At 41.7% G+C, this 27,042-nt stretch overlaps 1 protein-coding gene across 5 annotated transcripts; it reads right to left on the minus strand.

The window, feature by feature from the left end:
- LOC308094118 (lactosylceramide 1,3-N-acetyl-beta-D-glucosaminyltransferase A-like) lies at positions 1 to 27,042 on the minus strand. Of its 5 annotated transcripts, XM_080440582.1 has the most exons (7): positions 26,921 to 27,042; positions 18,185 to 18,371; positions 4,917 to 5,033; positions 4,568 to 4,844; positions 2,707 to 3,099; positions 1,352 to 1,498; positions 1 to 973 (listed from the first exon to the last, which is right to left on the minus strand). In XM_080440582.1, exons 4-7 carry the CDS (start codon positions 4,676 to 4,678, stop codon positions 461 to 463), a joined length of 1,164 nt encoding a protein of 387 aa, XP_080296708.1. In that variant the 5' UTR covers positions 4,679 to 4,844; positions 4,917 to 5,033; positions 18,185 to 18,371; positions 26,921 to 27,042; the 3' UTR covers positions 1 to 460. The 5 variants fall into 5 exon arrangements, with proteins under 5 accessions (XP_080296708.1, XP_080296709.1, XP_080296705.1 ...); XM_080440583.1 differs by having other exon boundaries at positions 4,568 to 5,030; XM_080440579.1 differs by having other exon boundaries at positions 4,568 to 5,033.

Raw genomic sequence — 27,042 nt, forward strand, 5'->3', positions numbered from 1 at the left:
CACACACACACACACACACACACACACACACACACACACACACACACACACACACACACACACACACACACACACACACACACACACACACACACACACACACACACACACACACACACACACACACACACCTATAGTACAGCATCGATTCTCAAGTTCTTTTCTAATTTCAAGGACCAACCCCGGTTTGATATGCATTAGACCACAGACCCCCCATTTGAGAACATTATTTTTAATCTCTGGGGAGTGGGGACCCCGATCTTACACTATGAAATGCTCAGGGTTTAATTTAACTCTGAGAGTGTAACAAATGGAACCATTCGGTTCCATTTGTACGCTCTCTCAAAGAGTTACAGACCCCCGTTAAGGGTCCATTTGGTTGTCCCACGGACCCCCGATGTTCGTTGAGAACCACTGACCCCACAACAAGTACATCGAAAAAAACCAACAAACTTTAATCCTATACAAAGGCCGCCTTACAGGGGTAGGTGTTAAAGTAATAGGGTTTACACAGGAGCGTCATTTTCACCGCCGTGCAGTACAGCTTCCCGAGGAACCCTGAGGTCCGCTGCTTGACCTGCGGGTCCGTCGCCGCCTTCCACAGGTCGTGGATGTCCTCCACGTGGCCGTGCGACGTCATCATCCGCTCGTAGATGCACGGGTGGTACGGCGCCTTGCCCTCGCCCGAGAAGTAGACGTGGTCCCGCGGCGACACGCCCATGGCGTTGGCGCAGATGCCCATGAAGACGTCGTCGATGTAGATGGAGGCGTTGAGGGTGAGCGTGGCGCGGCGGATCTTCTCCGCCACGTCGCGGGACACCACGTAGCCCGCCCCGGCCGTGTAGTCCGGGTACGCCGACCACTGGTACATCTCGAAGGGCACGTAGTACTTGCTGTCCCGCCGGCGGATGGGCGGCGCGCCGCGGTGCACGCGGCCGATCCAGAAGTCCGAGACGCCCCTGGCGGCCTCATCCTGCCACAAGGTATAAGGTGTTGTTCAAAGATCATGATTGATTGTTGAATAATAACGATTAAATTGTTTTTGGTATTGAACGTTGGAACATATAAATAAAAATAATAATTTCTGTTTGCCTTTTTGGCTTTGTGGAACACAAAATTGCACAGGATGTCAAATATATGACAAATAACTGAAGAAAAGGCCATGCATTTAATAATCGTACCCTTCCAAACATTTTCAAAAATTGCGTAAATAGCTGATCTACAAGCAGATAGTAGATCGGCTAATTACGCCATTTTTCAGCAGATGAATTTACAAAGATGCAAGGAAATAATTATGACGATTTATGCAAAAATAATTGCCATTATCTCAAATGATTGTGACCAGGCCTACCTGCAGGTAGCCGACCAGGTTGGGCATGTGGACGAATATGTCGTCGTCGGCCGTCATGAGGAAGCGTGCGTGGGCACAGCGGTCGTGCGCCCAGCGGAACTGCATGATCAGCTTCAGGGTCAGGTTGTGGAAGGAGTCCATGAAGTCCTCAACAATCAACAAGAATCAAGAATCAACTTTAGTGTCACAGCACAGGTTTACAGGTGTATTTTTGCTATTCATAGTTTTCAGGAAAAAGCAAGGACAGAGAGAGAGAGAGAGCAAGGAGAAAACATAAGAAAGAAACAGGTTAAAAGAAAAATCTGTGATATGTAAATAATAGCATATAGCATAAAACATCAGCAGGGATGTACATGAGGTTAGACATAAGGTGCAAAAAGTAGCAGGTATGTACATGAGGTTAGACATAAGGTGGCTAAAAGAAGCAGGTATACATGTCCGGTTAGATAAACCTTTTGTTACCACCGCGCTCTGACTCATCTGGTATCCGATAGCGATATCCTCTTGGACCAATGACATTTAAATAAGTGATGGGTCGCACTTTCTTCTCCATGTCAAATAAGGGACAAACGTTTCGGCTACCCACTGACGAAGGCTGGATAGCCGAAAGGTTTTCCCCTTATTGACATGGAGAAGAAATGAAATAAATGTACTCACTCATGTCATTCTGAGTGCGATCCATCACATATTTAAATATATGTGAGGTTAGAAATAAGGTGCAAAAAGTAGCAGGCATGTACATGAGGTTAGACATAAGGTGCAAAAAGTAGCAGGCATGTACATGAGGTTAGACACATAGGTGCAAAAAGTAGCAGGCATGTACATGAGGTTAGAAATACGGTGCAAAAAGTAGCAGGCATGTACATGAGGTTAGACACATAGGTGCAAAAAGTAGCAGGCATGTACATGAGGTTAGACACATAGGTGCAAAAAGTAGCAGGCATGTACATGAGGTTAGACACATAGGTGCAAAAAGTAGCAGGCATGTACATGAGGTTAGAAATACGGTGCAAAAAGTAGCAGGCATGTACATGAGGTTAGACACATAGGTGCAAAAAGTAGCAGGCATGTACATGAGGTTAGACACATAGGTGCAAAAAGTAGCAGGCATGTACATGAGGTTAGACACATAGGTGCAAAAAGTAGCAGGCGTGTACATGAGGTTAGAAATACGGTGCAAAAAGTAGCAGGCATGTACATGAGGTTAGACACATAGGTGCAAAAAGTAGCAGGCGTGTACATGAGGTTAGACATAAGGTGCAAAAAGTAGCAGGCGTGTACGTGAGGTTAGACATAAGGTGCAAAAAGTAGCAGGCAAGTACATGAGGTTAGACATAAGGTGCAGGTCTTTATACCTGCTGGATCAGGTCGCCGTGCAGGCGGTCCTCGCGGTTGAGCGCCTCCTGGAGGCCGACCCCGCTCTTCTTGCTCCACAGGGGCTCTTGTGGCTCGACGCGCGGCGCCCCCAGGACGAACACCACCTTGACCGTGACGCCCAGGGACCGGTGGATGTAGGTCTCGTTGCCCCAGGTGGACCTGATGGCCCTCCGGCGGGCCGTGTTCTCCGGGGACGTCTTGACGAAGAGGAGGAGGAGGACGTCCTGTCCCGAGCACTTGTCGGGGTGGTCCAGCAGGAAGCGGAAGTTGCTGAAGCTCTGGGCCTCCTGGCGGGCGATGGTGAAGCTCTTGTTGATGAAGGTGAAGCGGTTCACCAGGTAGCGGTAGGAGTAGGACTTGACGTGACTCACCTGAGGGGATGTCACCATGATGACATGTTAGTTGACGATTAATTGTTGCACAAATGATTGCAATTAACGATTTAATTGTGTTTTGGGCATAAAAAATATATCGTCGCTGTCGGGCAGTAAATTAATGCACTACTTGATCATACTACAGCATCACACAAAAGCAACAAAAGTAGCAGATCCGCTGTCGATCTGCTACTTTTGCCGTTTTTGAATATGAATCCTGAAAAGTAGACGTTTTGGACATGAGGTTTCCACCCGACTGAGATGATATATAAATACATAAGATTTAAAATAGCCTTTTAGGCTTTTTAAACAAATAAATTGCACATGGCAGATATGACAAATAACTTAAATGTACACAGAAATGACTAGGGATGTAACGATACACAATACGATAATATAACAATAACAAGTCCATATAAAAAAATGTGCATGCTCAGAATAAGGATGTTATGGATCATGTGATTAATGAGATGCACTCTGCTAGTTTTGAGGCTTTATGCCACTTTAGTGTGTCTCTTGGTACAGAGCTGGTACAAACACTGTTTGACTAAAGCTAACGATTGACGATTGCGATTATGCAACATGCAACTCCTTGCAACATGCAACTCCTTGCAACATGCAACTACTTGCAACATGCAACTACTTGCAACATGCAACCATTATCCCCAATGGCAGTTGCAAGGAGTTGCATCGGTGTGGTTGACCTTAAAACAGTTTTGTTGCAAGGAGTTGCGACTAGTTGCATTGGTGTGGTTTGGCCTTTAGGTTAGCAGTTTTTTTTTCTTCCCTAAAATGCAATTGACCTAACTTCTGCTCTCACACTAGCCGTGCTTCAGTCTTCCCCCTCCGCTCGCCTCTTTGTTACATCTTGTATGGGTGTAGAGGAGTAAAATAATTTAGTTCTGGTTCCTCAGTCATTTCTATGTTTTTATATAGGCGTTTCTGCAAGCTTTGTATAACGTAGTGGTTCTACAAGCAAGCACATCAGTGCATGCAGTGCAGGTGGTTTCAGAGAGTTACAGTACTTCTCTCTACAAGGGCCTATAAATTCATTGTGAAAACACACAGCAATTCATTGATATAAAAATGAAGACATGTACAGTACTTCTACTTCTACTTGTACTTTAAGGATTCATCAAAGCAGGGGGTACACAGGGAGTCCCCAGCAAAATGTGTTAATATAGCGTCACAATCATTTTAACCTTTTATACTTTGGCTATTAAAGAATAGCAGATATACAAGCTCATAGCGCGGCACTCTATGAGCTTAATTGTAGATCTGCTATTTTTGAAAGATCTTGAAAATTTGTGCAAACCTTAATATATATTTTTTAAAGCCAACATTTGTAACTCAAATCTTTGCGTCCCTGGAACAAAATATTTGAGATGGGGGTCCGCGGCCAAATACATGTTATTTTGGGGGTCCTTGACATGAAAAGGTTTGAGAACCCCTGGCGTAGACTCACCACGCTGCTGTCCAGCTGCTCCCAGGACACCATCAGCACCGACAGCACCAGACACGTGGTCATCAGCTGCACGCACTGGCACTTGCGAATGCGACGGAAGTTCACAAACATCCTGGAATCCGTTCCGTCAGGTCCTGGTGCTGTGTGTGAGTGCGGGGAGGAGGAGGAGGAGGGGGAGGTGGCGGCAGTGAGGGCGGACGACGACAACGTTGTTCGGGTGACTCTGAGACTTTGGGCTCGCCGGGCGTTCCATCATAGGTTCTTGTTGCACATGCAGCTACGAAGAGGCGATTGGCCTTCAGCGAAGGGGAGGGGATAAGGAGGGGAGGAGGAGGAGGGGGAGACTCACGGGGTCCGACGGGAAACCGTGTTCATCATCGTGGCAGCAGAATCACTCTGGCTTCATCGTCAGCATCATAGCGGCAGGGGACTCATCTTGTCCTCTCCGAGCCGTAGCGCCATACTTCTGAAATGGAACACAGGATGATTATCGTTGCAGTCGGGGCAGAGACCTCTTATCTCCATATTTTTACTTTTTTTGTTGTTTTTGTAAATTAACTACAGCGTCACACTAAAAGCATCAAAAGTAGCAGATCCACAAGCTCGAAACACAGCGTGAAGTGACACGTTTTGAGCTTGTCGATCTGCCATTTTTGAATTTGAATTCTTAAAAGTAACAGTTTTGGACATATGAGGTTTCCACCTGACAGAGACGATTATGTTTACTGTTGTGATGAAACCAGATGAGGTGCGATAAAACTCACTCTACTCCAAAAGCAAACAAGAGCGCATCAATTACCAAACTTCTAAAGTCACTTAACTTCTACCAGCTACAGCATGAGGCAATGCTAAAATGCAGAAGTGGCAAGCTTCCTCATTTGGATGTAAATTAACCACAAATGGTCAATCAAGCACTAAGTCAACTAATGTCTTCATACTGCGGTTTCTACATTTAACTAACAGTACTGAGTGCTGATGAATAGAATGTTGGCTTGCCTCTCACGGCCCACAAACGGTTAACAACCACTTTAAAGGGATATCATTAATAAAATCATTATCGTCATTTTAACTTGATCATAAAAAATGATATGGGAATAAAATGGAAATGACTGCACTCTAATGCACTTAACCTTTCATTAGTAAAACATTTTGGTACTGCCAGTACAGAATAACTAACGCGAGACGCCACTGTAGAAGGCCGTAAACCTCCTATCTCCATATTCTAACTTTTTGCGTTTCTTCGTAAATGAATGCCCTAGTTGATCATACTACAGCGTCAGACAAAAGTAGCAAAAGTAGCAGATCCACAAGCTCCATCTGCTACTTTTACCATTTTTGAATTTGAATCCTGAAAAATACGTGTTTTTTTTAGCATTAGCACCCAAGATTTTTTTCTGAACAATTCTGCCTGAGGGTAAAACCATGGTACCACAGCAGTGTTGTAGCAAGTATGAAAAAGGACGGGTTTTGACGATGGCTGCATCTGAATTTAGTTTCTGTTGCACAGGTGCTGCACAGGTGCTTATTTTGCATAATCGTCAGAATAGTTATTTGGCCATTTCTGCTATTTTTAAAGATTTTTCAAATTATGCTATTATTACATTTATGCATGGACTGTTTTTGCCAAAGTACATAATTTATTTTGTCCAGTGATAGCGGCCATTGTCAGTCATTTCTTCACATCTTATCTCCAGATTATAACTTTTAGTGTTTTGAGCTTGTAGATCTGCTACTTTTTGAATTTGAATCCTGAAAAGTAACAGTTTTGGACATATGAGGTTTCCACCCCGAAAGAGACGATATGCAAGTTATTATCGCCCTGTGCAATTTGTGTTTTCAAAGCCTAAAAAGGCAAATAGAAATGTATCATTTTGATCAATACAGCATCTTCCTACATTCAATGAAAATAGCACAATTAGATCGTCGATCACAAATATTTGCACGACAATTAATCGCCAACTAAAAAAAAAAATCACGATAACAACCTAGTGCTAGTAGAGCATCAACAATAGCTGAGGAGTCAAAAAAAAACAGGGGGGGGGTGGAGGGGGGGGGGGCACTGAATGCAAAAGCCAACACAGCAAATGCGATGCTGCAGGCCGCGCGCTATAATGGAGGGGTTTAAGGTGTAGACCCACTGAAAATCGCTGAGAGCCGTGGAAAGCACTCCGACACAATGGAGAGCATCAGAATAGCTCCGGAGGGCACAATGCTAGGATGAGAATAGCCCTTCCGCCCGGGCCCTGGGGCTATCCAGGGTGGGATCACGCATGGCCCCTGGGCTCCTGTGACTCCCATCGCGGTGGGCCGAGAGCCTTTTTTTAACATCATTAGAGGGCCCCGCGCTGCCTAATGGGGTCATTGGCTTAGAGTGGCTCTCTCTTTTCTGTCTGCCTGATAATGAGAGTGGAAACGGCACCTAACCTCAAGGTTCACCGTCGGCCCAGGTCCTCATACACACAGAGAAAATAAGTCTTTGCGTTTTTTCGTAAATGAATGCCCTACTTGATCACACTACAGCGTCCCACAAAAGCATTCCAAAGTAGCAGATATATACAAGCTCGAAACGCTGCGAGAAACGACACGTTTTGAGCGTTTCGAGGAACATGAAGAACCATGCACTAAATAAAATGGTTCTTTAGTAGGTGATGGTTCTTCGTGAAACCATATATCCTTTTAAAGTACCATTTAAATCTTTAAGACCTGGCATTATTTTACACTTTGGCTATTCAAAAATATACAAGCTCATAGCGTGGCACTGAGTGCCGCGCTATGAGCTTGTATATCTGCTTATTTTTGAAAAATCGTGAAAATGTCCGCAAAATGTCTGCAAATCTTTGAATATATATATTCTTTTGAAGCAAACATTAACTCAAATCTTTGCTTCTGGGGTTCCCTGGAACAAAATATTTAGAGATGGGGGTCCGCGGCCAAATTCATATAATTTTGGGGGTCCTTGACATGAAAAAGTTTGAAAACCACTGATATAGGAAACATACGTTTTTCAGAAAACTGTTGGGATTTAGAAGACATTTGTAGAATCGGCTTCAGGTCTTAATGGGTTAAGAACGATATCGCGGAGGAGAGACATTTCCATGCGGCATACAGGATAATAATCTCACTGAATTTCAATGTGTTATGGTTCACCCGTCAACGTTTGTTGTGTAATAATATACCCGCCATACATGACTGTCAATGTTTGTTTTGTAATGAGATACTGAGGGCTGGATGTTTATTGCCCAAAGACACAGAGATTATGATGAGAGGTGTTAGACTATGAACTAAAGCAGTGGTGGGTTTTACCATAAGATCTACCGGTCGATCCCAAGGGGCTTGTTGGTCGATTGTGGAGCAATTTGAAATCCCAGACACAAATATCCATTCATATTGATTGTCCAATCATGCTCAGGTCAGGGCTTCAACTATCCATATTTTTTTATTTATCGAATGATCGAGCGCTTTATAATATATATATTTGTATTTTGTACAGTATATCAACGAATCAATTAGTTGCACAACAGTGTCGTGCAAAAATCGTGAAAATAGCCAATCTACAAGCTCACAATGCATCATACGGTACTTGCGACGGGTTGTGAGCTTGTAGATCAGCTTTTCTTTAATTATTTGAATTTCTTTTTTAATTTCGCCTGAAATAACATGCTAAAAATAGGGATAGATTTATCGATTATTTTATTAAAGGTAGGGTAAGTGATATTTTTTGGTAATTTTTTTGTTTTTTGTTAAAAGGTTAAGGTACTATTTTCTGATAGTAATCCTTGCTACAGAGCGTTTGTTCAGTCACAGGGGTCTCTCCAGCTCTTTCGTAAACAGAATATAATACATTTTCAGGTAGGTGACAACATATAAGCCAATCAGGAGAGAGCACTGAAAATGCATTTTCTGTTTAATAAAGAGCTGGAGAGACTCCTCTTACTGAACGAACACTCTATAGCAATGAGTACTATCAGAATATAGAGCTATTTAACACTTATTTTAACAAAAGTAAATCACTTACCCTACCTTAAAATTCTCGATTGTTTTTGAATAATCAATTAAATTGATTAGTTCGATTAACTGTTGCCACCCTAGGCCAGGTTTGCTGGTTTCATTGGCTGCTGTTACATGGACAGTTTCATTCGGAATGAATACACTTCTATTCGGAATGAATGAATGGATGAATTCATTCAGAATAGAAATGCTCATGTAAACACGTCAATTGGAATAGAATATTCCATTCCAGTCTGACACGAATGAATTTTCATTCGGGTTTGGAGGGGTGGTATAGACCGTTTCAATCGGGATATACCAATCGGAATTGACCATGTAAACACTTTATTCCGAACGCTCCTCTCTGTTTGGAATACATGTATTCCTTTGCGCATGTCCGTGTTTAGTAGTGCTGTCAGAATTGTCCAAAAGTGACCTATCAAATCTCTAATTCGGCCACGGTTGGTGCTGAGAAGCGCTCGCTCCTGCGGGATAAAATGAATGATTCTATTCTATATAGCGTCATTTAATAAGCCTTTTTCTAAACGGGTATTTTAGTCCTCAGTTTTTAAAAAAGAATCCCTGGCCACATGACAAAGATTTTTTTTTTTTTATCCTTGTCCACACGTAAACGCATTGATCAGCTGCAAGTTTCAATTTTAAATCAGATTTTATTTTATTATTTGTATTTATTTTATATATGAGGGGCCAAATACATATACATTTTAATCACATGTTAAGGCCCAATACAGCAATAGCTGCATTATTTTAATAGCATACGTGAACAAAAATAAATGAAAACAACATTATTAGGGCGCAGCTGCAGCGAAAACAGATGAGTTTTACTTCATCAATTCATTACATGGGCAGTCGGGATTTTGACCCGGGCGATTGTGTTTTAGGGTGACAGACCGCGCATTCAACCCGTGTGCGCTCCGCGCGCTCCGCGGCGCAGAAAGAGGGTTTTCGTCACAGTGAATGAGTTACAGCATGTTTCAAAGCCTTTTCATAATAATACAAGAAAAACGTGACACTCGGCATAATGAGTAGCTTATACTTTCTACTTAAGTATATTTTGATGCCAATACTTTTGTACTTTTGCCATAAATGTGCTCTCTCTCTCTCTCCATTTATTATTATAATGACCATGAGCGGTCCGGTGTTTATGTATTATTATTTATTATTATAATGACCATGTGCAAATGCGATTCGTACCTACATGAGAAATGTGACAAATCGTATAGGCTAGCCTACGTTTTACCGTGTCTGGTACCAATACAAAAAAAAGAAACTGGTCTGAACTTGTAGATCTGCTACTTTTGCATTAAAACGGCGATAACAAAGGAACACAGGCTTGCACCGCATACAACGCTGCCTGGCCAGGAGTCGGTGCGTTGCTTACCGGCCTGCCTACGACCGACAGACCTCCGCCGCGGAGGCACAAGGGGGCTATTGCCTCCTCCCCATGCCCACCAGGGGAAGCTCTGCTCTGGGTAGTGGCCCCTGGTCCATGCCCGGGCGTAGGCGGGAACCACTTTGCGCATGTCAAAAGTTATATTCCGAATGAATGCTTTGGTCATGTAAACGAGGAATACTTTTATTCGGGTCCCATGTAAACATATGCAGGTGAGTGGAACGGATTCCTCTATTCGGAATGAGTTCATTCTGAATGAATACATGATGTCCATGTAACTGTGGCCAATGTGAACCCCAACAGATCATATCAGGGGAGTGGCACGGCCTGAATTAACACAAGAATGATACTGCTCTTTGCAACTGGAGCCCACAGTGTGCGAGTGTATTCCTTTGTTTTACATTTAACACAAGAATGGCCCTGGTCGCATATTAACACTCCAGATGTGTCGCATGGTTAGCACGGGGGGGCTTACTTCTTTTAACCCATTAAGACCCGAGGCCGATTCTACAAATGCCTTCTAAATCAGCAGTTCTCAAACTTTGCTGTGCTAAGGACCCCCAAAAGTATTCGGCCGCGGACCCCCATCTGAAAAGGTTTTGTGCCAGGGACACCAGAAGAGAAGATTTGAGTCAAAATTATTCAAAATGTTTCAAACACTTTCAAGATTTTTCAAAGATGTTCAAAAATAGCAGATGTGCATGCTTGTATAGCTTGTATATCTGCTATTTTTGAATAGCCATGGTATAATATATGGATAAAGGGGTTAAAATGATCACGATGCTGTATGAACACATTTTGCTGGGGACCCCCTGGAACCACCTCAAGGACACCTAGGGGTCCCCGGACCCCACTTTGAGAACCACTGTTTTAAGCCACAAATGAGACTGGGACCAGAATACTGTTTTCTCATGTCACATGGAAAACATGCTCGTCTCGTCAGCAACAACTGCAACGCAACGGTTAAGAAAGGGTTTCTGACAAACTAGACTGACCAGACTTTAACCATTAACAGTATGCACTGTGCATGAAACTAGATATACTGTTGTCATCAGCGTTTTAAAAGTCCCACAAAGTTTAGCATTATTGTTTGATGTGCATCACACTTTTGTCTTGTATTTTGCCTTTATTATTATTTATATTAAACTACTGACATTGTATTTTTTTAGTTTGTTCTTCTTCCTCTTTTGTTATTTCCTTTTTCCTGTTTGCACAATTCTAATCAGCAGCCTATAATAAGACATAAACGTGGTGGTGGTTTACACTGTCTGGCGATGGTTGATCTCACCAGCCTTTGAAAAGGAGGCAGAGTATCTCTCGCACAACAGTTAATCTAACCCATCGATTTAATCAATTATAAAACATAATCAATAACTTCATGAAATAATCGACTAATAATGGATCCCTTATAGGCCAACAGTAAAAAATAAAAATAAAACAATTAGTGATAATAGCCGATCTACAAGCTCACAATGCATCGCAATGCGACGCGTCAGGAGCTTGTAGATCGGCTATTTTCACTGATTTTAGAGATATTGTAATGGTTAATCGATTTGTTGATATATAATTTATTGATACAGTATACCGGCTATAAAAAAAATACACTTAGATTTTTGGATTAATAAAAAAAGAAGAAAAAAACAAAATAATGGATAGTCGCAGCCCTCTATCTCGTGATTTTTTATATCCTGATGGCTGCTTGGTACAAAATGAATTTCCGCAAGGACAATAAAGTCTCTATCTATCTATCTGTCTGTTGCCCCTATCCACCCCTGAACTACAGTATAGCGGTGCCTCCAGGAAGACTGGAATTGACTAATGAGCCTTCCAAAAGGTCAAGGTGTCAAGGTGTTGTTCACTGTTATGTCATGTGTACAGGTACATACACTACAGTCAAATGCTTCTGTTCTGGCTCCTCACACATTGTAGCAGCATTAATAATTAACAACAAGGAGGGGGCAAAAAAAGGAATAATCAAGAAAAAGAAGAGTTTGATCATTGTCCTATTGTTGAACTACTTGAATCCCAGCATCCCCGTTCTGGGGCAAACATTTTGCATAAAAAAATGCCGATCTACAAGCTCACAACGCATCGCAGTGCAACGCGTTGTGAGCTGGTAGATCTGAGCAGACCTAGTATAGAGCCCTGGGGGATGCCGGTCGTGGTTTTCAAAGTGCTTGAAGGTGCTGTATGCAAAGTTCTTATTGTAGGTTATACACACCTGTTATAAACATGTGTGCAAGCAAAAGCTGTAAAATGAAGAAGAATTAAAGAATTACAATGGGAGAAGCCCACTTGATAACGGCCATACCTAAAAAAAAAAAGATTATCAATTATTTATCCAAGCTATTGACCTTGCTTGGATTATAATATGCTTTTGACTTATGCTGACAGTTAAAACTGCAGTGTTGGTTTAAACAGTTTAAAAAGTAGATTAAAAGGGATTGGTCTCACAGCATCCTGTATTAGTTTAAAGTTTAAACTAATACAGGATGCTGTGAGACCAAACCCATAAGTTTCATATCTACTTTTTAAACTGTTTAAACTTTAAACAGTTTAAAAAGTAGAAATGAAACTAATGGGTTTTGGCCTCACAGCATCCTGTATAAGCTTTAATCCCTATATCGTCTCTGTCGGGTGGACACCTCATATGTCCAAAACTGTTAATTTTCAGGATTCAAATTCAAAAACAGCAAAAGTAGCAGATCTACAAGCTCAAAACGCGTCGCGTTTCGTGCTTGTAGATCTGCTACTGTTGCTGCTTTTGTGTGACTCTGTAGTATGATCAAGTATAGGCATTCATTTACCAAAAAACACAAAGAGATATGGAGATAAGAGGTTTCTGCCCCGACAGCGACGATATACTTTGTCGACCGGGGTCCCCCAGGGGTCTCCCCTCCTTTTCTCCCTCTACACCGAAAATAGCCCATCAGTTGTGAGCTTGGAGATCGGCTATTTCCGACAAACGTTCGGCCCCGGAACATGGCCGTTAGTGTTCATGTGGTTAAAGGGTTTTCTCTGTGACCACCTTGTTAATCAATAACTAGACTGGAGAAAATTAAATAACTGCCGTTCATGATTTGATTCCATGCAAATAAATGTGGCTATTCAAAAATAAAAGACGGCGTACATGTACTTTGTGTTTTTAGACAGTACTCAATACAACCACAGTCTAACGATTAAGCTTTAGGTTGTTGTCATTACTAACCATTTAAACCCTATAGCTGACAAGAGTCCCCTAAGGTTCTATTCTAGTCCCCCTCCTTTTTTTCTCCTCTAGATCATCTGCGCCAAAAGTAGCCAATCTACAAATGTGCCACATTACGGGGTTGTAGACCTGCTACTTTATTTTCTCTAAATTTTTATCCTACGATATTGCAACCCCATTTTTTTCACCCATTGCCAATTGTACGAGTAATCCTGGGCGCTAAACTCCCTCTGCCAGCCTAGGGCGAGCCCAGAGCCGAGCTCATGCCTCCTTCAATGCATGAGAGCTAGCAAGCCTTCTTATCACCAGACAGGGGGGAGGTTCCCCGGTTGGACGTATAGCGCGTGGAAGGAACACGTTATTCCAACCAGTTCCTTTCCCCTCCATCAGGCGCCCCGGCTGACCAGGGGGAGGCAGTATAGAGACCAGGATTACTGCATGTTTTTGTGAGGGTACCTACCCTAGGAGACACGGGGAGAACACTGTGCTAGGGTTCAAATCTTTTAAAAATTGATAATTTCAAGCTCATCTAGTCTGAACTGGATTGGCGCTGGGCAGGCCCGCCCTGCGGCATTGTGCCATTAACCCATTAAAACCTAGCCTGGTATCCAGCCTGCTTCGCTACGTTCGGCGGACTTTTTTTTCTCTCTCCGCTTCTCAGTCTGGAAAGCCTCCCATTGGGAGGTTTTGCAGAACTACACTGGAACTACATATGTTACGTTGGGCAACGTCGTTGCTGATTGGATGTTGTTGAAACGAATGACGAATCACAACGATCACACTGTTTTTTTGGTCCCGCCCCGCACCACAGACCAATCAGAAGCCCCAGGTTCGATTCGAAGCTTTTGGCATGTCCCGCCTCCCTTGGAGATAGGAGGCTTTCCAGACTGAGAAGCGAAGAGAGAAAATAAAGACCGCCGAACGTAGCGAAGCAGGCTGGATCCCAGGCTAATTAAAACCGGGAACGCATCTGTGTATTAACCACCTTAATGAATTGCATTTTATGGCGCTTTTCTAAGTACTCCAACTTACTCAAAGCGCTTTACAATGGTTCATTCATTCATACAGGTGGGGGGGGGCATTGGGAGGTGGAGCGGCGAACAGTCGACGCCAGCGTCCCCACTTTTCCCACATTCACACACCAATGGTGGCAAGCTAGCGCCGACCGAATCATTGGAGGCAATGTAGGGTTCAGTGTCTTGCCCAAGGACACTTCGACATGTGGACAGGAGGAGCCGGGATTCGAACCACTGACCCACGGATCATTGGACGACCTGCTCTACCTCCTGAGCCACAGCCGCCCAAAATACCATAACCATTATTTTATACTTTGCCTATTCAGAAATAGCAGATATACAAGCTGAGCTTGTAAATCTTATTCTTTTTGAAAAATCTTGAAAATGTGTGCAAATCTTTGAATTTATATATTTTTTTACTCAAATCTTTGCTTCTGAGGGTCCCTGGAACAACATGTTTTGAGATGGGGGTCTGCGGCAAAATACATAACATTTTGGCGGCTCTTGACATGAAAAGGTTTTTTTTTAAAACTGTCAGGATTTAGAAGACATTTGCAGAATCCCCAGAAGCAAAGATTTGAGTTACAAATGTTCGCTTTAAAAAATATATATATTCAAAGATTTGCCAAAAATGTCATGATTTTTCAAAGAAACTAGCAGATCTACAAGCTCATAGTGCGGCACTCGGTGCCGCGCTATGAGCTTGTATATCTGCTATTTTTGAATAGCCAAAAGTATAAGATTAAAGTGGTTAAAAAATCTAAAATGACAGATGCTTTCGCGGTCTTAATGGGTTAATGTGTTCAAGTTGAGAGAGAGAGAGAGAGAGAGAGAGAGAGAGATAATATATGGTAACAGTGAACTGTGTCACTGCGGCCCAGCGGACAGTAGACCTCATCATCACAGACTGACAGGTGCTCAGTGTGAACTGCCAACAACGTGAGCGCCCTCATTTTACACAGCCTTGTGTGTGTGTGTGTGTGCGTGTGCGTGTGTGTGTGTGTGTGTGTGTGTGTACAACAAACGATACAAGTAAACACAAGAAATATCTGTTGCTGTCGGGCAGAAACCTCTTATCTCCATACTCTAACTTTTTTAGTTTTTTTCATAAATTAACGCCCTGCTTGGTCATGTTACAGCCTCACACAAAAGTATCAAAAATAGCAGATTCGCAAGCACTTGAGCTTGTCGATCTGCCATTTTTTCTACTGTTTTATTTTAATCTTGAAAGGTAACAGTTTGAGGTTTCCACCCGACAAGAGACAATATACAGAACACACAAACACCGAAACACTCAAATATACACTCTAAAAAGGGCCTAAATACTAACTCTTTAACTGCCAGAGTATTATACAGTACATTAATTAAATGAGTAGTTCCCCCAAAAAAAATCTTATTTTCTATCAATTACACACCATATGAAGCCTTGAATTCATGGAGATTGTTTTGTTTTTGTTGCATTCCTGAGCCAATAATTTGATGTCTCCGGTACGAGACTACTACTGAGTCTCCTACTGATCGATGACCAGGTCATCAAATTGTTGGCATGTGCTAAAAACTAAAAATGGGGTGTGTAATTGATAGAAAATAAGTTATTTTTGGGGTGAACTAGTCCTTTAACCACGTACTAGACCCTCTATACTTGACCTGAGTTGCACTGTACTTGGTGCGTTCTTTTTCCATAGCCGTAGATCGGCTATTTTGTGCGAATGTTCCCCCCAGAATATTAGGGATGCTTGGGTTCAAGTGGTTAACTCAGTGGCTACCACCTTTTGTGGATCAGGGCCCACTTGACAAAACTTAACATCTTGACCTCTTAACACAAGTGGTCAGATGGGCGGGCCGCGTGGTAGTGGAACATTCCGTTAAAAAAAAAACACCCGCAGATCTACAAGCTCACAATGCGTCTCAACGCGACTAGTTTTGAGCTTGTAGATCTGCTAATTTAGGCAAAGAAATTTTGTGTAGAAGTGAAAAAGGAGGAGGGCAAGTACAGAACCCTGGGGGACCCCGGTCAATGAAGTATATAGGGTTTAAGTCTTTAAAAATAGGTATAAAATGGTTGCATATATCGCAAACAGGTTTGCAATAGTAGTTGTCACATATAGAGGAATATATCTAAAATACTGTATATTGAGAAGTTATATGTATATCTAGATCTTCAACAGGGGGTCCGGGACCCCTAGGGGGTCCTCAGAGTTACTACAGGGGGTCCGCCAAATCTTTGTGTGATAGATTTTTTTGTTTTTTACATTAACCACTTGAACCCTAAGCACCCCTTTTCTGAGGAGAGCTTTAGCCAAAAATAGCAGATCTACAAGCTCACAACGCCTCACGCTGCGAGGCGTTGTGAGCTTGTAGATCGGCTATTTTTGCCAAAGAGTTATAGGTGTAGAGGGAAAAAAGAGCAGCAAAAGTTTATCTGAAACACAATTTTATATAATATAGAGGGGGTCCCTGCTTCATCTCTCTCTCAGCTAGGGGGTCCTTGGCCTGAAAACGTTGAAGACCCCTGATCTAGATCATTTTGTGTTTGTTTTAGTATGTCATTATGGATCTTTAATTTCTTCACAGTCATGTGTTTTCATACGGGTTATCAGGCGTGCCGCCGTTACATATTTAAATTTCTATGTATGATTGCTACACTACGATATATTTAAATTGTCAGTTCTTTCTGTTTGTCAAACAAACTGTACGCGTGTGCTAGAATAATTGTGGATACGTGATTTCTTAACGCTTTTATGGTTAGAAATGTGCACATGTGCTAGAATAACTAAGGGTGGGTGCGAGAGGGTGAGCAAGCTATCTGTGTATGAATGTATCTGTATACTTGTATTATATATCTACAGTATATATATATATATATATATATATATATATATATATATATATATATATATATATATATATATATATATATATATATATATATATATATATATATATATATATATATATAGGTATCTTGTTCATGTTTTTATGGAAACATAAAATGGAAACATGGAAAATTAGATGCTGCATCTCAAGGGGCTAAAAAGATTTCAGATGAAAATCTGAAATCTTATACTTCATATTCCAATATGCTTTTATGGTCCGATTGATTGAATACTTTATTAGTAATTAGAAATGTAAACAGCTCGTGGTACAGTCAGACATTGAGGCTAAAAGGATAATCGTATGTATTCAATGTATGTACCGGTATTCAAAGCATGAAAAATTAACACAATAATACATGTCATCAATACAAAAGACCGTGTACAAAGGAGAAAAAGGAGAAACGGCAGCAGTGAATGCCCCTTTTGGTTTCCTGATAGATTCAGGCCAATTTTGAAAGAAACCAGCGATACACATGCTATAATGGAGGGTGTCAGGGCCACTGATCACTATCACAATGTCACAGTGTTTGCCTACAGTTGCCCTGGGGGGCCTGTTTGTTGTTTAACCTATAGAAAGGGTGTCGTCTTTTTGTCTAACAACAACCCGTCCTGTGAACCGACACTTCCATGAGAGTTTTTTTGCGCTCGACTCGTCACAAACCGGAGGCGGTGTGAAAGTAAACCCCCCCCTCCCCTCCCCTCCCCTCCCCTCCCCTCCACCACACCCCCTCCTCCACCCACCCACCCACCCATCCACGCTGTGGTAGCGTTGTTCCCTTCTCCACCCCGCCCGCTCAGTTCGGTCGGTGGGGTCTAATGACAAGCCCTGTGTGAAAGTGAGCCATCCCGCCAAGCATAGCTCCCAAGTCACAGCTTGTATAAATAGATTTCACATGGGGGAGGGAGGGAGGGATTACGAGACTTTAGTCAATTGGACCCCCACCCCGAGTTAATTCGGTACTTGGACCACTCTTTTCTTATACCAAATCTCTTGGCCGTCCAGATAGCCGTTCTACGATCTGCTATTTTTTGGTATATGAATGCTGGGGTTCAGGAGGTCAAAATAAAAACAGACAAAAGACACAATAAAATACAGGAGTGCCACCACTCACTCACCGGTAACAGATGATATCAGCCTGTTGTTTGATGTGTATCCACACGCAGCCGTTCTCCCATCCAGACTCCTCTTCTCTCCTGTACAGATCCACTCCCTCTTTCTCTCTCTCTCCTTCCTCAGCACGTAACTTTCACGTTGACTTTTCCACTGATGATGATGATGACAGGTCTGGGAGTGACGATCGCTCTGTTGTCAAAGAAGCCAGGCGTCAAATTTGCAGTTGAGACGTATGTGTGTGTGTGTGTGTGTGTGTGTGTGTGTGTGTGTGGGGAGAGAGTGGGTGAGTGTTTGTGGTGTGCATGCGTGGTGCGCAGGCATGGGTGCATGTGTGTGTGTATTTGCGGTTTTCTGTTGCGAGCCTTTCTCACTGAGCGCGTCCCTGCGAGGGTGGAGTGCTAAAAGTCCTCTGCTTATTATAATGCATTCTGGTTGCCTAGGTTCCTACTGGCTCTCCCTCTCTCTCTCTCCCCTCCCTCTACTATCAGTGTGGGGGTGGGCAGGCGGTCGCTCGGCATGTAGGTGGAAGGGGAGAGAGAGAGGGAGGGGAGGAAGCCAGCTGCGGAAAGTAACCAAGTAGATTTATTCAAGTACTGTACAGTACTTAAGTAAACATTTTGAGGGACTTTTTAAAGCCATTTAAAAAAATCATTTTTATAGTTTTACTCCACTACATCTGTTGCACTTTTTACTCTGCTGCTATTATTTGACAGTTTTAGTTACTAGTTACTTTGCAGATTTCAGATTGTTAATACAAAAACGTACATTAACCACTTACCCCTTTTATACGCGGCCGAAAATAGCCGATCTACAAGCATTGCGAGCTTGTAGATCTACTATTTTTGACCTGCTTTTACTTTGGTATTCTAAGTATATTTTGATGCCAATGCACTTTTACTCGTGTCAAATTTTGAATACAGGCCCTTTTTCCTTGCGGTATCGCCACTTTTACTCAAGTAAATGTAACTTTATAAGTACTTCGTTCCCGCACCGGGAGGAGGAAGCGAGGGACAGATGAGATACGAGTGGGAGATATCTGCCCTTCTTGCCTTTGTCTCAGCAATTTCCTCAGGCAGTGACTAACAAAAGGTGGAGTCACGGTCAACAATGGTCATCAACGGCCAAAATGACACAATAAGGTTTTCACTCAACCTCGCCAGGATTTAATACCAATTATTATAGCGTCTCCGTCGGGGGGGAAACCTCACATGTCCAAAAACGGTTACTTTTCAGGATTCAAATTCAAAAGTGGCAGATCTAGGAAGCGCAAAACGCACCGCGTTACGAGCTTGTAGATCCGCTACTTTTGATGCTTTTGTGTGACGCTGTAGTATGATCAAGTAGGGCAGTGGTTCTCAACCAGTGGTCCGGGGACCACCAGTGGTCCTTGGGGGGGTACCAGGGGGTCACAATAATTTTTACCACTTAGCTTTGGCTATTCAAAAATAGCAGATCTACAAGCTCATAGCGCGGCACTCGGTGCAACGCTATGAGCTTGTATATCTGCTATTTTTGAATTTGAACACATTTTAAAGATTTTGAAAAATCTTGAAAATGTGTGCAAATCTTTGAATATATATATTTTCTAAAGCATACATTTTTAAACACAAATCTTTGCTTCTGGGGGGGTCCCTGGAACAAAACATTTTCAGATGGGGGTCCGCGGCCAAATGTATATCAATTTAGGGGTGGTCCTTGGCATGAAAAAGGTTGAAAACCACTGAAGTAGGGCGTTAATCTTACGAAAAAACACAATAAAGTTAGAATATGGAGATAAGAGGTTTCTGCCCGACAGCGGCGATAGGAGGAAGGATGCCAGGTTAGCTCACTCAGGAAGAGAGGGAGAAAAAAATTAGGATTTCCGCAAGCACAATTAAGATGGCTTCCTGCTGATGATGCTGTAATGATGACTTATACAGCTGGGTGAGGATTTTATTTTATTCACCGATTTATCTGTTAGAGCAGCGGTTCTCAAACGTTTTTCAAGTCAAAGACCCCCAAATGAATATGTGCCTGCGGATCCCCCCTCTGAGAAGGTGTTGTGCCGGGGACCCCCATACAAGAAAAATATTCCAAATGTTTGAAAAATATTCAAACATTTTCAAGTTTTTTTTTTTTAAATAGCCAATGCACACAGGGTTAAAGTGGTTAAACTAATTTTAATGCTAAATTAACTAAATTTAACTGGGGAACCCCACTTTTAGAACCAACGTATTAGAGCTACTAGGAAAGACATCCACAGCGCTAACAGTCAGTGGTGGAGTAAGTACTCAGTACTTTTATTAAACATGGTTGAGCAAAAGTACAAAAGTATTTAGTATCAAAACATACTTAAGTACCAAAGTAAAATAAAACATTTTCCCCCAAAAAAATTGTTGATCTACAAGCTCACAACATGTTGCATTGTGACCTTGTAGATTGCCTATTTTGGGATAGCCGAAGTATAAAATAGAGGTTAAGTGGTTAATGTACGTTCAAAGAACTCTGTTTTCGGGAAAGAGTGCTACTGTACCAGGCGAACGGATAACAAAACATTTCAAATAACCCTCCCCGCCTCTGAATACAGTGACCAAACATGGAAGCCACCCACACACACACACGCATCTGAAATAAACCAAAGATTCACAGAAAACAAAATAAGGAACAGAGATACTATACACACCTCACTGGCTACTGCCGCCTTGCTGAGTGAGTGAACCACACACACAGTCTTGAGACAGCAGGGGTGTGGGGCGGGGGCAGTGGTGTAAAGTAACTAAGTACATTTACTCGAGTACTGTACTTAAGTACACTTTTGAGGTACTTTTACTTTACTGGAGGATTTCCAATTGTCTATACTTTTACTCCACTATACTTTTACTCCACTACATCTCAGAGGCAAATATTGTACTTTTACTCCACTACAATTATTTGAAAACTTTAGTTACTAGTTACTTTGCATATATAAATGATTACATTATAAAACATACATTAACCACTTCAGCCCTATTCTATACCTTTTGAAAATAGCCGATCTACAAGCTCACAACGCGTCGAGCTTGTAGATCGGCTATTTTCAAACATTTTTGTACTTTTACTTTTGGCACTTCAAGTATATTTTGATGCCAATACTTTTGTACTTTGACTTAAAGGAGAATTTTGGACTAAAGTTTTCTTTAAAAAAACAAAAAAACAGAAGTCTCGCTAGACGAGATTGAAATCTCGAGATTTCAATCTCGTCTAGCGAGACTTCTGTTTTATTTATTTTTGCATAGTGTTCTGTCACTATGAACGTCAGATCTCACAAAAAAAAAGAAAAAAAAAAGCTATTAAAATATGTGATCTAACCTAAGGCCTATCCGCGCACCTTTTAAGCTATGGTGGCTCAGGGGTGGAGTTATGAAAATGTTCTACTGTACCATTCATCCTAAGATATCATAACGTCATAGAAAAGGTAAGAAAACTTTAGTCCAAAATTCTCCTTTAAGTAAAATTTTGAACACAGGCATTTCACTTGTAACGGAGTATTTTTATATTGTGGTATTGGTACTTTTACTTCAGTAAAATATCTGAGTACTTCTTCCACCACTGTGAAATAATCACACAGTCTTGAGACAGCAAGGGGTGGGGGGTGTAGGGTGGAGGTCACTCCCTAAACAGGTCAAAAAACAGGAAACTCAAGTTGAAGTGGTGTTGTTGGGGGTTTATGATGATGATCATGCTGCTGGTGGTGGTGGTGTCAGGCAGCATGTGACTGCAGCAGATTTTGTTTTAGCTATAACCATTATTTTATACCTTGGGCTATTAGAAAATAGCAGATATACAAGCTTGTATTGAACATGTTGTGCAAATCTTTGAATATATATATACATAATTTTTTTAAACAATTTTTAACTCAATCTGGAACAAAATGTTTTACAAATGTTCGCTTTAAAAATATATATATTCAAAGATTTGCACACATTTTCACGATTTAAAAAAAATAGCAGATCTACAAGCTCATAGTGTGGCACTCGGTGCCGCGCTATGAGCTTGTAGATCTGCTATTTTTGAATAGCCAAAGAACTCTAAAATGACAGAGATACTTCTCCCGGTCTGAATGGGTATAAAGACGGCCTTAGGCCAGCCCTTTATCTCCACTGTTAACTATCCCTCGAGAAGACACTGGTGGGTTCTCAAAAGTCTGGGGACCCCCAGGGGTCCGTCCTTGAGGGGGTTTCCCAGCCAAATTAGACAACAGTCTAAACCAAGGGGCTTCAACAGGGGGGCCCGGGGGGCCCTAAGGGGTCCTCAGAGTTACTAGAGGGGGGCCGCCAAATCTTTTGTGTGATACGTTTTCCTTTTTGTTACATTAACCACTAGAATCCCTATTCTGGGGCGAATAGATTTGGTGCAGAGCGGGGGGGGGGGAAGAGCAGACCAAGTACAGAGCCCAAAGGTCAAGTTTAACGAAAATTTAGGGTTTAAGTGGTTAAATGTCTGAAAATACACATTAACATGACAACCCTGATGATAGCACTGTCTAACAAGTCTATGAAGCCATCTATGAAAAAGTTTAATCTGTAGCACAATTTTATACAAGGGGTCCTTGGGCCTGAAGAAATGCTGAAGACCCCGGGCCTAAACATAGTAAAAGCCCTATTTTATATTTTGGCTATTCGAAAATGCCAGATCTACAAGCTCACAACACGTCACGATGTGAGCTTGTAGATCTATTTATATATATATATATACATACACACACACATCTTGACAAATCTTATCTGATGATTGTCCCTGGCACAAACCTCTTTTCAAATGGAGGTCCGCGGCCAAATAAATCTAAACTTGGGGGTCTTTGACAGGAACATGTTTGAGAGACACTGCTTCAAGATGATTAAAAATGGATTCATTCGGGGCAGGAGACAAACCATTTGAGCATCTCTGTATTAAACCTTCAAATCATCAGGGATGTACTTGACCGACTTGAATACGTCCAGCACATGCCATGTGACATCTGCTTTCATAATTACAATGAACACATGATCGTAATGATTCACCCTCGTTTTCAGCTAATTTTAACTTGGGCAAAAAAAGGTTACTTGCGTCACCACTTTAATAAAATGCTGAAGCATGCACTACTAGGGCCTAATGATTAAGCTTCAGCCATCATCATCACATCACAGGGCTGTGATTCAGTTAATCACTGATAAAGTCAACAATCAATTTGCGATCAGTCAGTCAGTAATGCCATGATGTCAAATGACATTATGTATTGCACACAATGTTCAGGAAATACTAGAACACACACACACACACACACACACACACACACACACACACACACACACACACACACACACACACACACACACACACACACACACACACACACACACACACACACACACACACACACACACACACACACACTTTGGTTAAGGATTAAGGTTAAGGATATTGTATGAATGTATTTATTGTTGACTATTTCTTTGCATGTCTCTGCTACACCCTCCCCCCCAAAATAACACTAAACAAACAAACAAAAACAGGTGGCAATCATTTGCACTCAAAGCACCCTATGGAAATAAGCTCTCAAGCTTGTTTTAGTTGCGTATATGTTCATATGCATTTTGTCAATAAAAACATGAATCAATTAACCCATTAATACCTGGAACGCATCCGTGTCATTTTTTATTTGAGCTAAAAAAGCATTATTTTACACTTTGGCTATTCAAAAATAGCAGATCTACAAGCTCATGCCGCGCTACGAGCTTGTAGATCTGCTATTTTTGAAAATGTGTGAAAATGTGAGCAAATCTTTGAATATATATTATTTTAAAGCAAACATTTTTAACTCAAATCTTCTGGGGGTCCCTGGAACAAAATATTTTGAGATGGGGGTCGGCGCCCAAATTGATATCATTTTGGGGGTCCTTGACATGAAAAGGTTTGAGCACCACTGATATGGAAACATATGTTTTTCAGAAAACTGTTGGGATTTCGAAGACATTAGTAGAATCAGCTTCAGGTCTTATGGGTTAATCCATACATAGTAACATACAGTACATAATAGTACATAAACAGGATGCAATTTATGACTCTTCCTTGTCCAGGAAGAGTCTGGTCTCCCTGCATGGATACCAGCCCATAGCACAGATAAACACACCTAGCAATAAATACATCCAAGATATAGTTCAAGGTAAGCATAATAGATAACGGTGTGTGTGCACGCGTGTGTGTACTTGCACTACTAGAGAAACTAGAAAAATGGCTGGTTGGAGTTCTGCCAGAAATATACATAGTTTTGCGGCGGTGCCGATCTACAAGCACACAAGGCATCGCAGTATGATACGTCGTGTGCTTGAAGATCGGTTATTTGGGGGGTTTAGGGTTAAAAAGGGGCCAAAAAAAGCATTCATAAAATGGTGTCCTAAAATGCTGATGTCCTCATAAGTATAGTAATACAAACATTGGTGTGTGTGTGTGTGTGTGTGTGTGTGTGTGTGTGTGTGTATGTATAGTACATGTGTGTCTATATACTGTACGTGTGCAGCGTGTCTGCTCACCCCGGCAAGTGCCAACATGTCGGATCTATAGTGTGAAACATGTGTGTACCTACTACCTATAGGCTTCCCCAATAGGTCAGCCAGGAGTTGAAGAATGTTAAAGTGTTGCCCCTCCAAGTTAATGAATAGCTAAAAAATGCAGTTTCAATTCCATGTCAATAATTCAAAAACAAAAGACTGTGTACTTTTTTTTTTAAGACAGTGCTTAGTTCATCACAGTCTAATGATAAGTTGTATTGTTGTCACAGTCACTGTTAACCACACCAACCGTAGGCTAACATCCCTATTCTGGGGGGCGAACGTTTGGCCGAAAATAGTCGATCTACAAGCTAGATCTGCTATTTTCAACAAAGATATTTTGGTGTGTAGAGCAAGGGTTCCCCCAAACTTCTCAGGCCGCGACCCCTGAAAATAATCATATTTGACACCCTGACAAGCACTTGGAATTGTAGGAGTTGAGGCATTACATTTTGTTTGACTCTGTTCCACAGATAAACGTTATGAAAATAGCCGATCTACAAGCTCACAACGCTTGTAGATCGGCTATTTTCACACTGTTTGCCTCTTTCTTAATATTTGACAATTTGGCCAATTTGGTATAAAAAAGGTATTTAAAGTCCTTAAATTGTCACTTTAGAAATGTGCAGACACCCTGTCTACACTACTGTATGTTGGTTTGTTTACTGTTGAGTGAGAAAACAATGTTGCACATTAAGCTAATCATCTGGGTACCGCCGCCCCAAAAAATAATTTGGGGACCCCCAGTTTGGGGGAAAACAGGAGTGGACCTAGAATAACAATGGTTCTCAAAGGAGGGGTCCAAATGGCCTAATCATGCATAACAATCGGGCCCCGTGGGACCCCAGCCGTGTGCCTCATCGTCTATAGTGTGAATGATAAAGTTAGTGGGGTAGCTCTGCCGTCACACAGAGCAGGATCCTATGACAATGAAGTCCCATGAGTCCATTCAGACAAAGTAAGTACGGTTCAGATTCAGTGCCGATGTCAAATTACATTATACAGTATGGTCGTGCACAAATGGGTCTTTTCATTTTGTCTGACACACACACACACACACACAGAATCCTTTTTCTAAAGAAGCCACTTGCTGTGTGTGCGCGTGCGTGCGTGTGTGTGTGTGTTAGTGTTAGAGAGAGAGAGAGAGAGAGAGAGAGGGGAGGGGACACTCAGGGGACAAAAACGTTTACAATCTAATTTGTACCTCAATGGCAGCAATCAGCCTTTTCTAATTTGGTTTCTGTTGCGCGCGCGCGCACACACACACACACACACACACACACACACACACACACATCCATCAAAGCAGGACTAGCTATATCATCCTGGTATTTCTAACAAAACAGAAACAATCCACTTTCTTCTTGCAATAAATGTCTTGATGAACAGATTGAGGTTGCAATGTTAAAGAGCAGACAGCCTACTCCTGATGCATATCCATATGCCGACACGACACACTATCATTTAAAGTAGAAATAAATAACCAGAACAAACCGGTAGACATTTAAGTTTGGTGCACGGTACAGATTGAACGGTTAGACTAATCTGTGAATGATTGATCATTCAAGACACTATCATAAGATGTATTTTATATTGTCTGGCTTTTACTCAGTGGTGTAAAGTAACTAAGTACATTACTCCTGTACTTGAGTACAATTTTTAGGTATTTGTAGATTTTGTACTTTACTTGAGTATTTCCAATTTCCAGTACTTTTACATCTACTCCACTATCTCGGAAGCAAATATTGTACTTTTACTCCAATTATTTGAAAACTTTAGTTACTGATTACATTTCAGGTATAAATTATGACATTATAAAACATACATTAACCACTTCAGCCCTATTTTATACCTAGGCTATTTGAAAATAGCAGATCTACAAGCTCACTACGCCTCCGTTGTGAGCTTGTAGATCTCTACAGAGTATCTCTATATTGCAGTATTGGTACTTTTACTTAAGTAAAGAATTTGAGTACTTTTCCCACCACTGCTTTTTTACTTGCAAAAGTCAGACTCATATAAAACAGATCTATGACTGATATATGATGATAGTCTTGATCCAAGGCTATTAGATTGGTGGTGCAGGGCGCGTGCACACCTTGCAAGCGTGATCCAGCAACACAAACACATTCTGTTCAAACCAAAAGACTTTCAGTTTGCTTTAAAGAAAGAATCCTCATCATAATACTATACCTGTAACTCAATACACGTCCTCCATGTTGGCACAAGTTCAGGGAAACATGATGTGCAGGTGCTTCCTCTTCATGGTTGGTGATGTTAAGCAGCGGTATATGGTGTTGTGTTATTATTATAAT

The sequence above is a fragment of the Gymnoscopelus braueri genome (assembly GCF_963280865.1).
Source record: "Gymnoscopelus braueri genome assembly, chromosome: 10".
NCBI lineage: Eukaryota > Metazoa > Chordata > Actinopteri > Myctophiformes > Myctophidae > Gymnoscopelus > Gymnoscopelus braueri.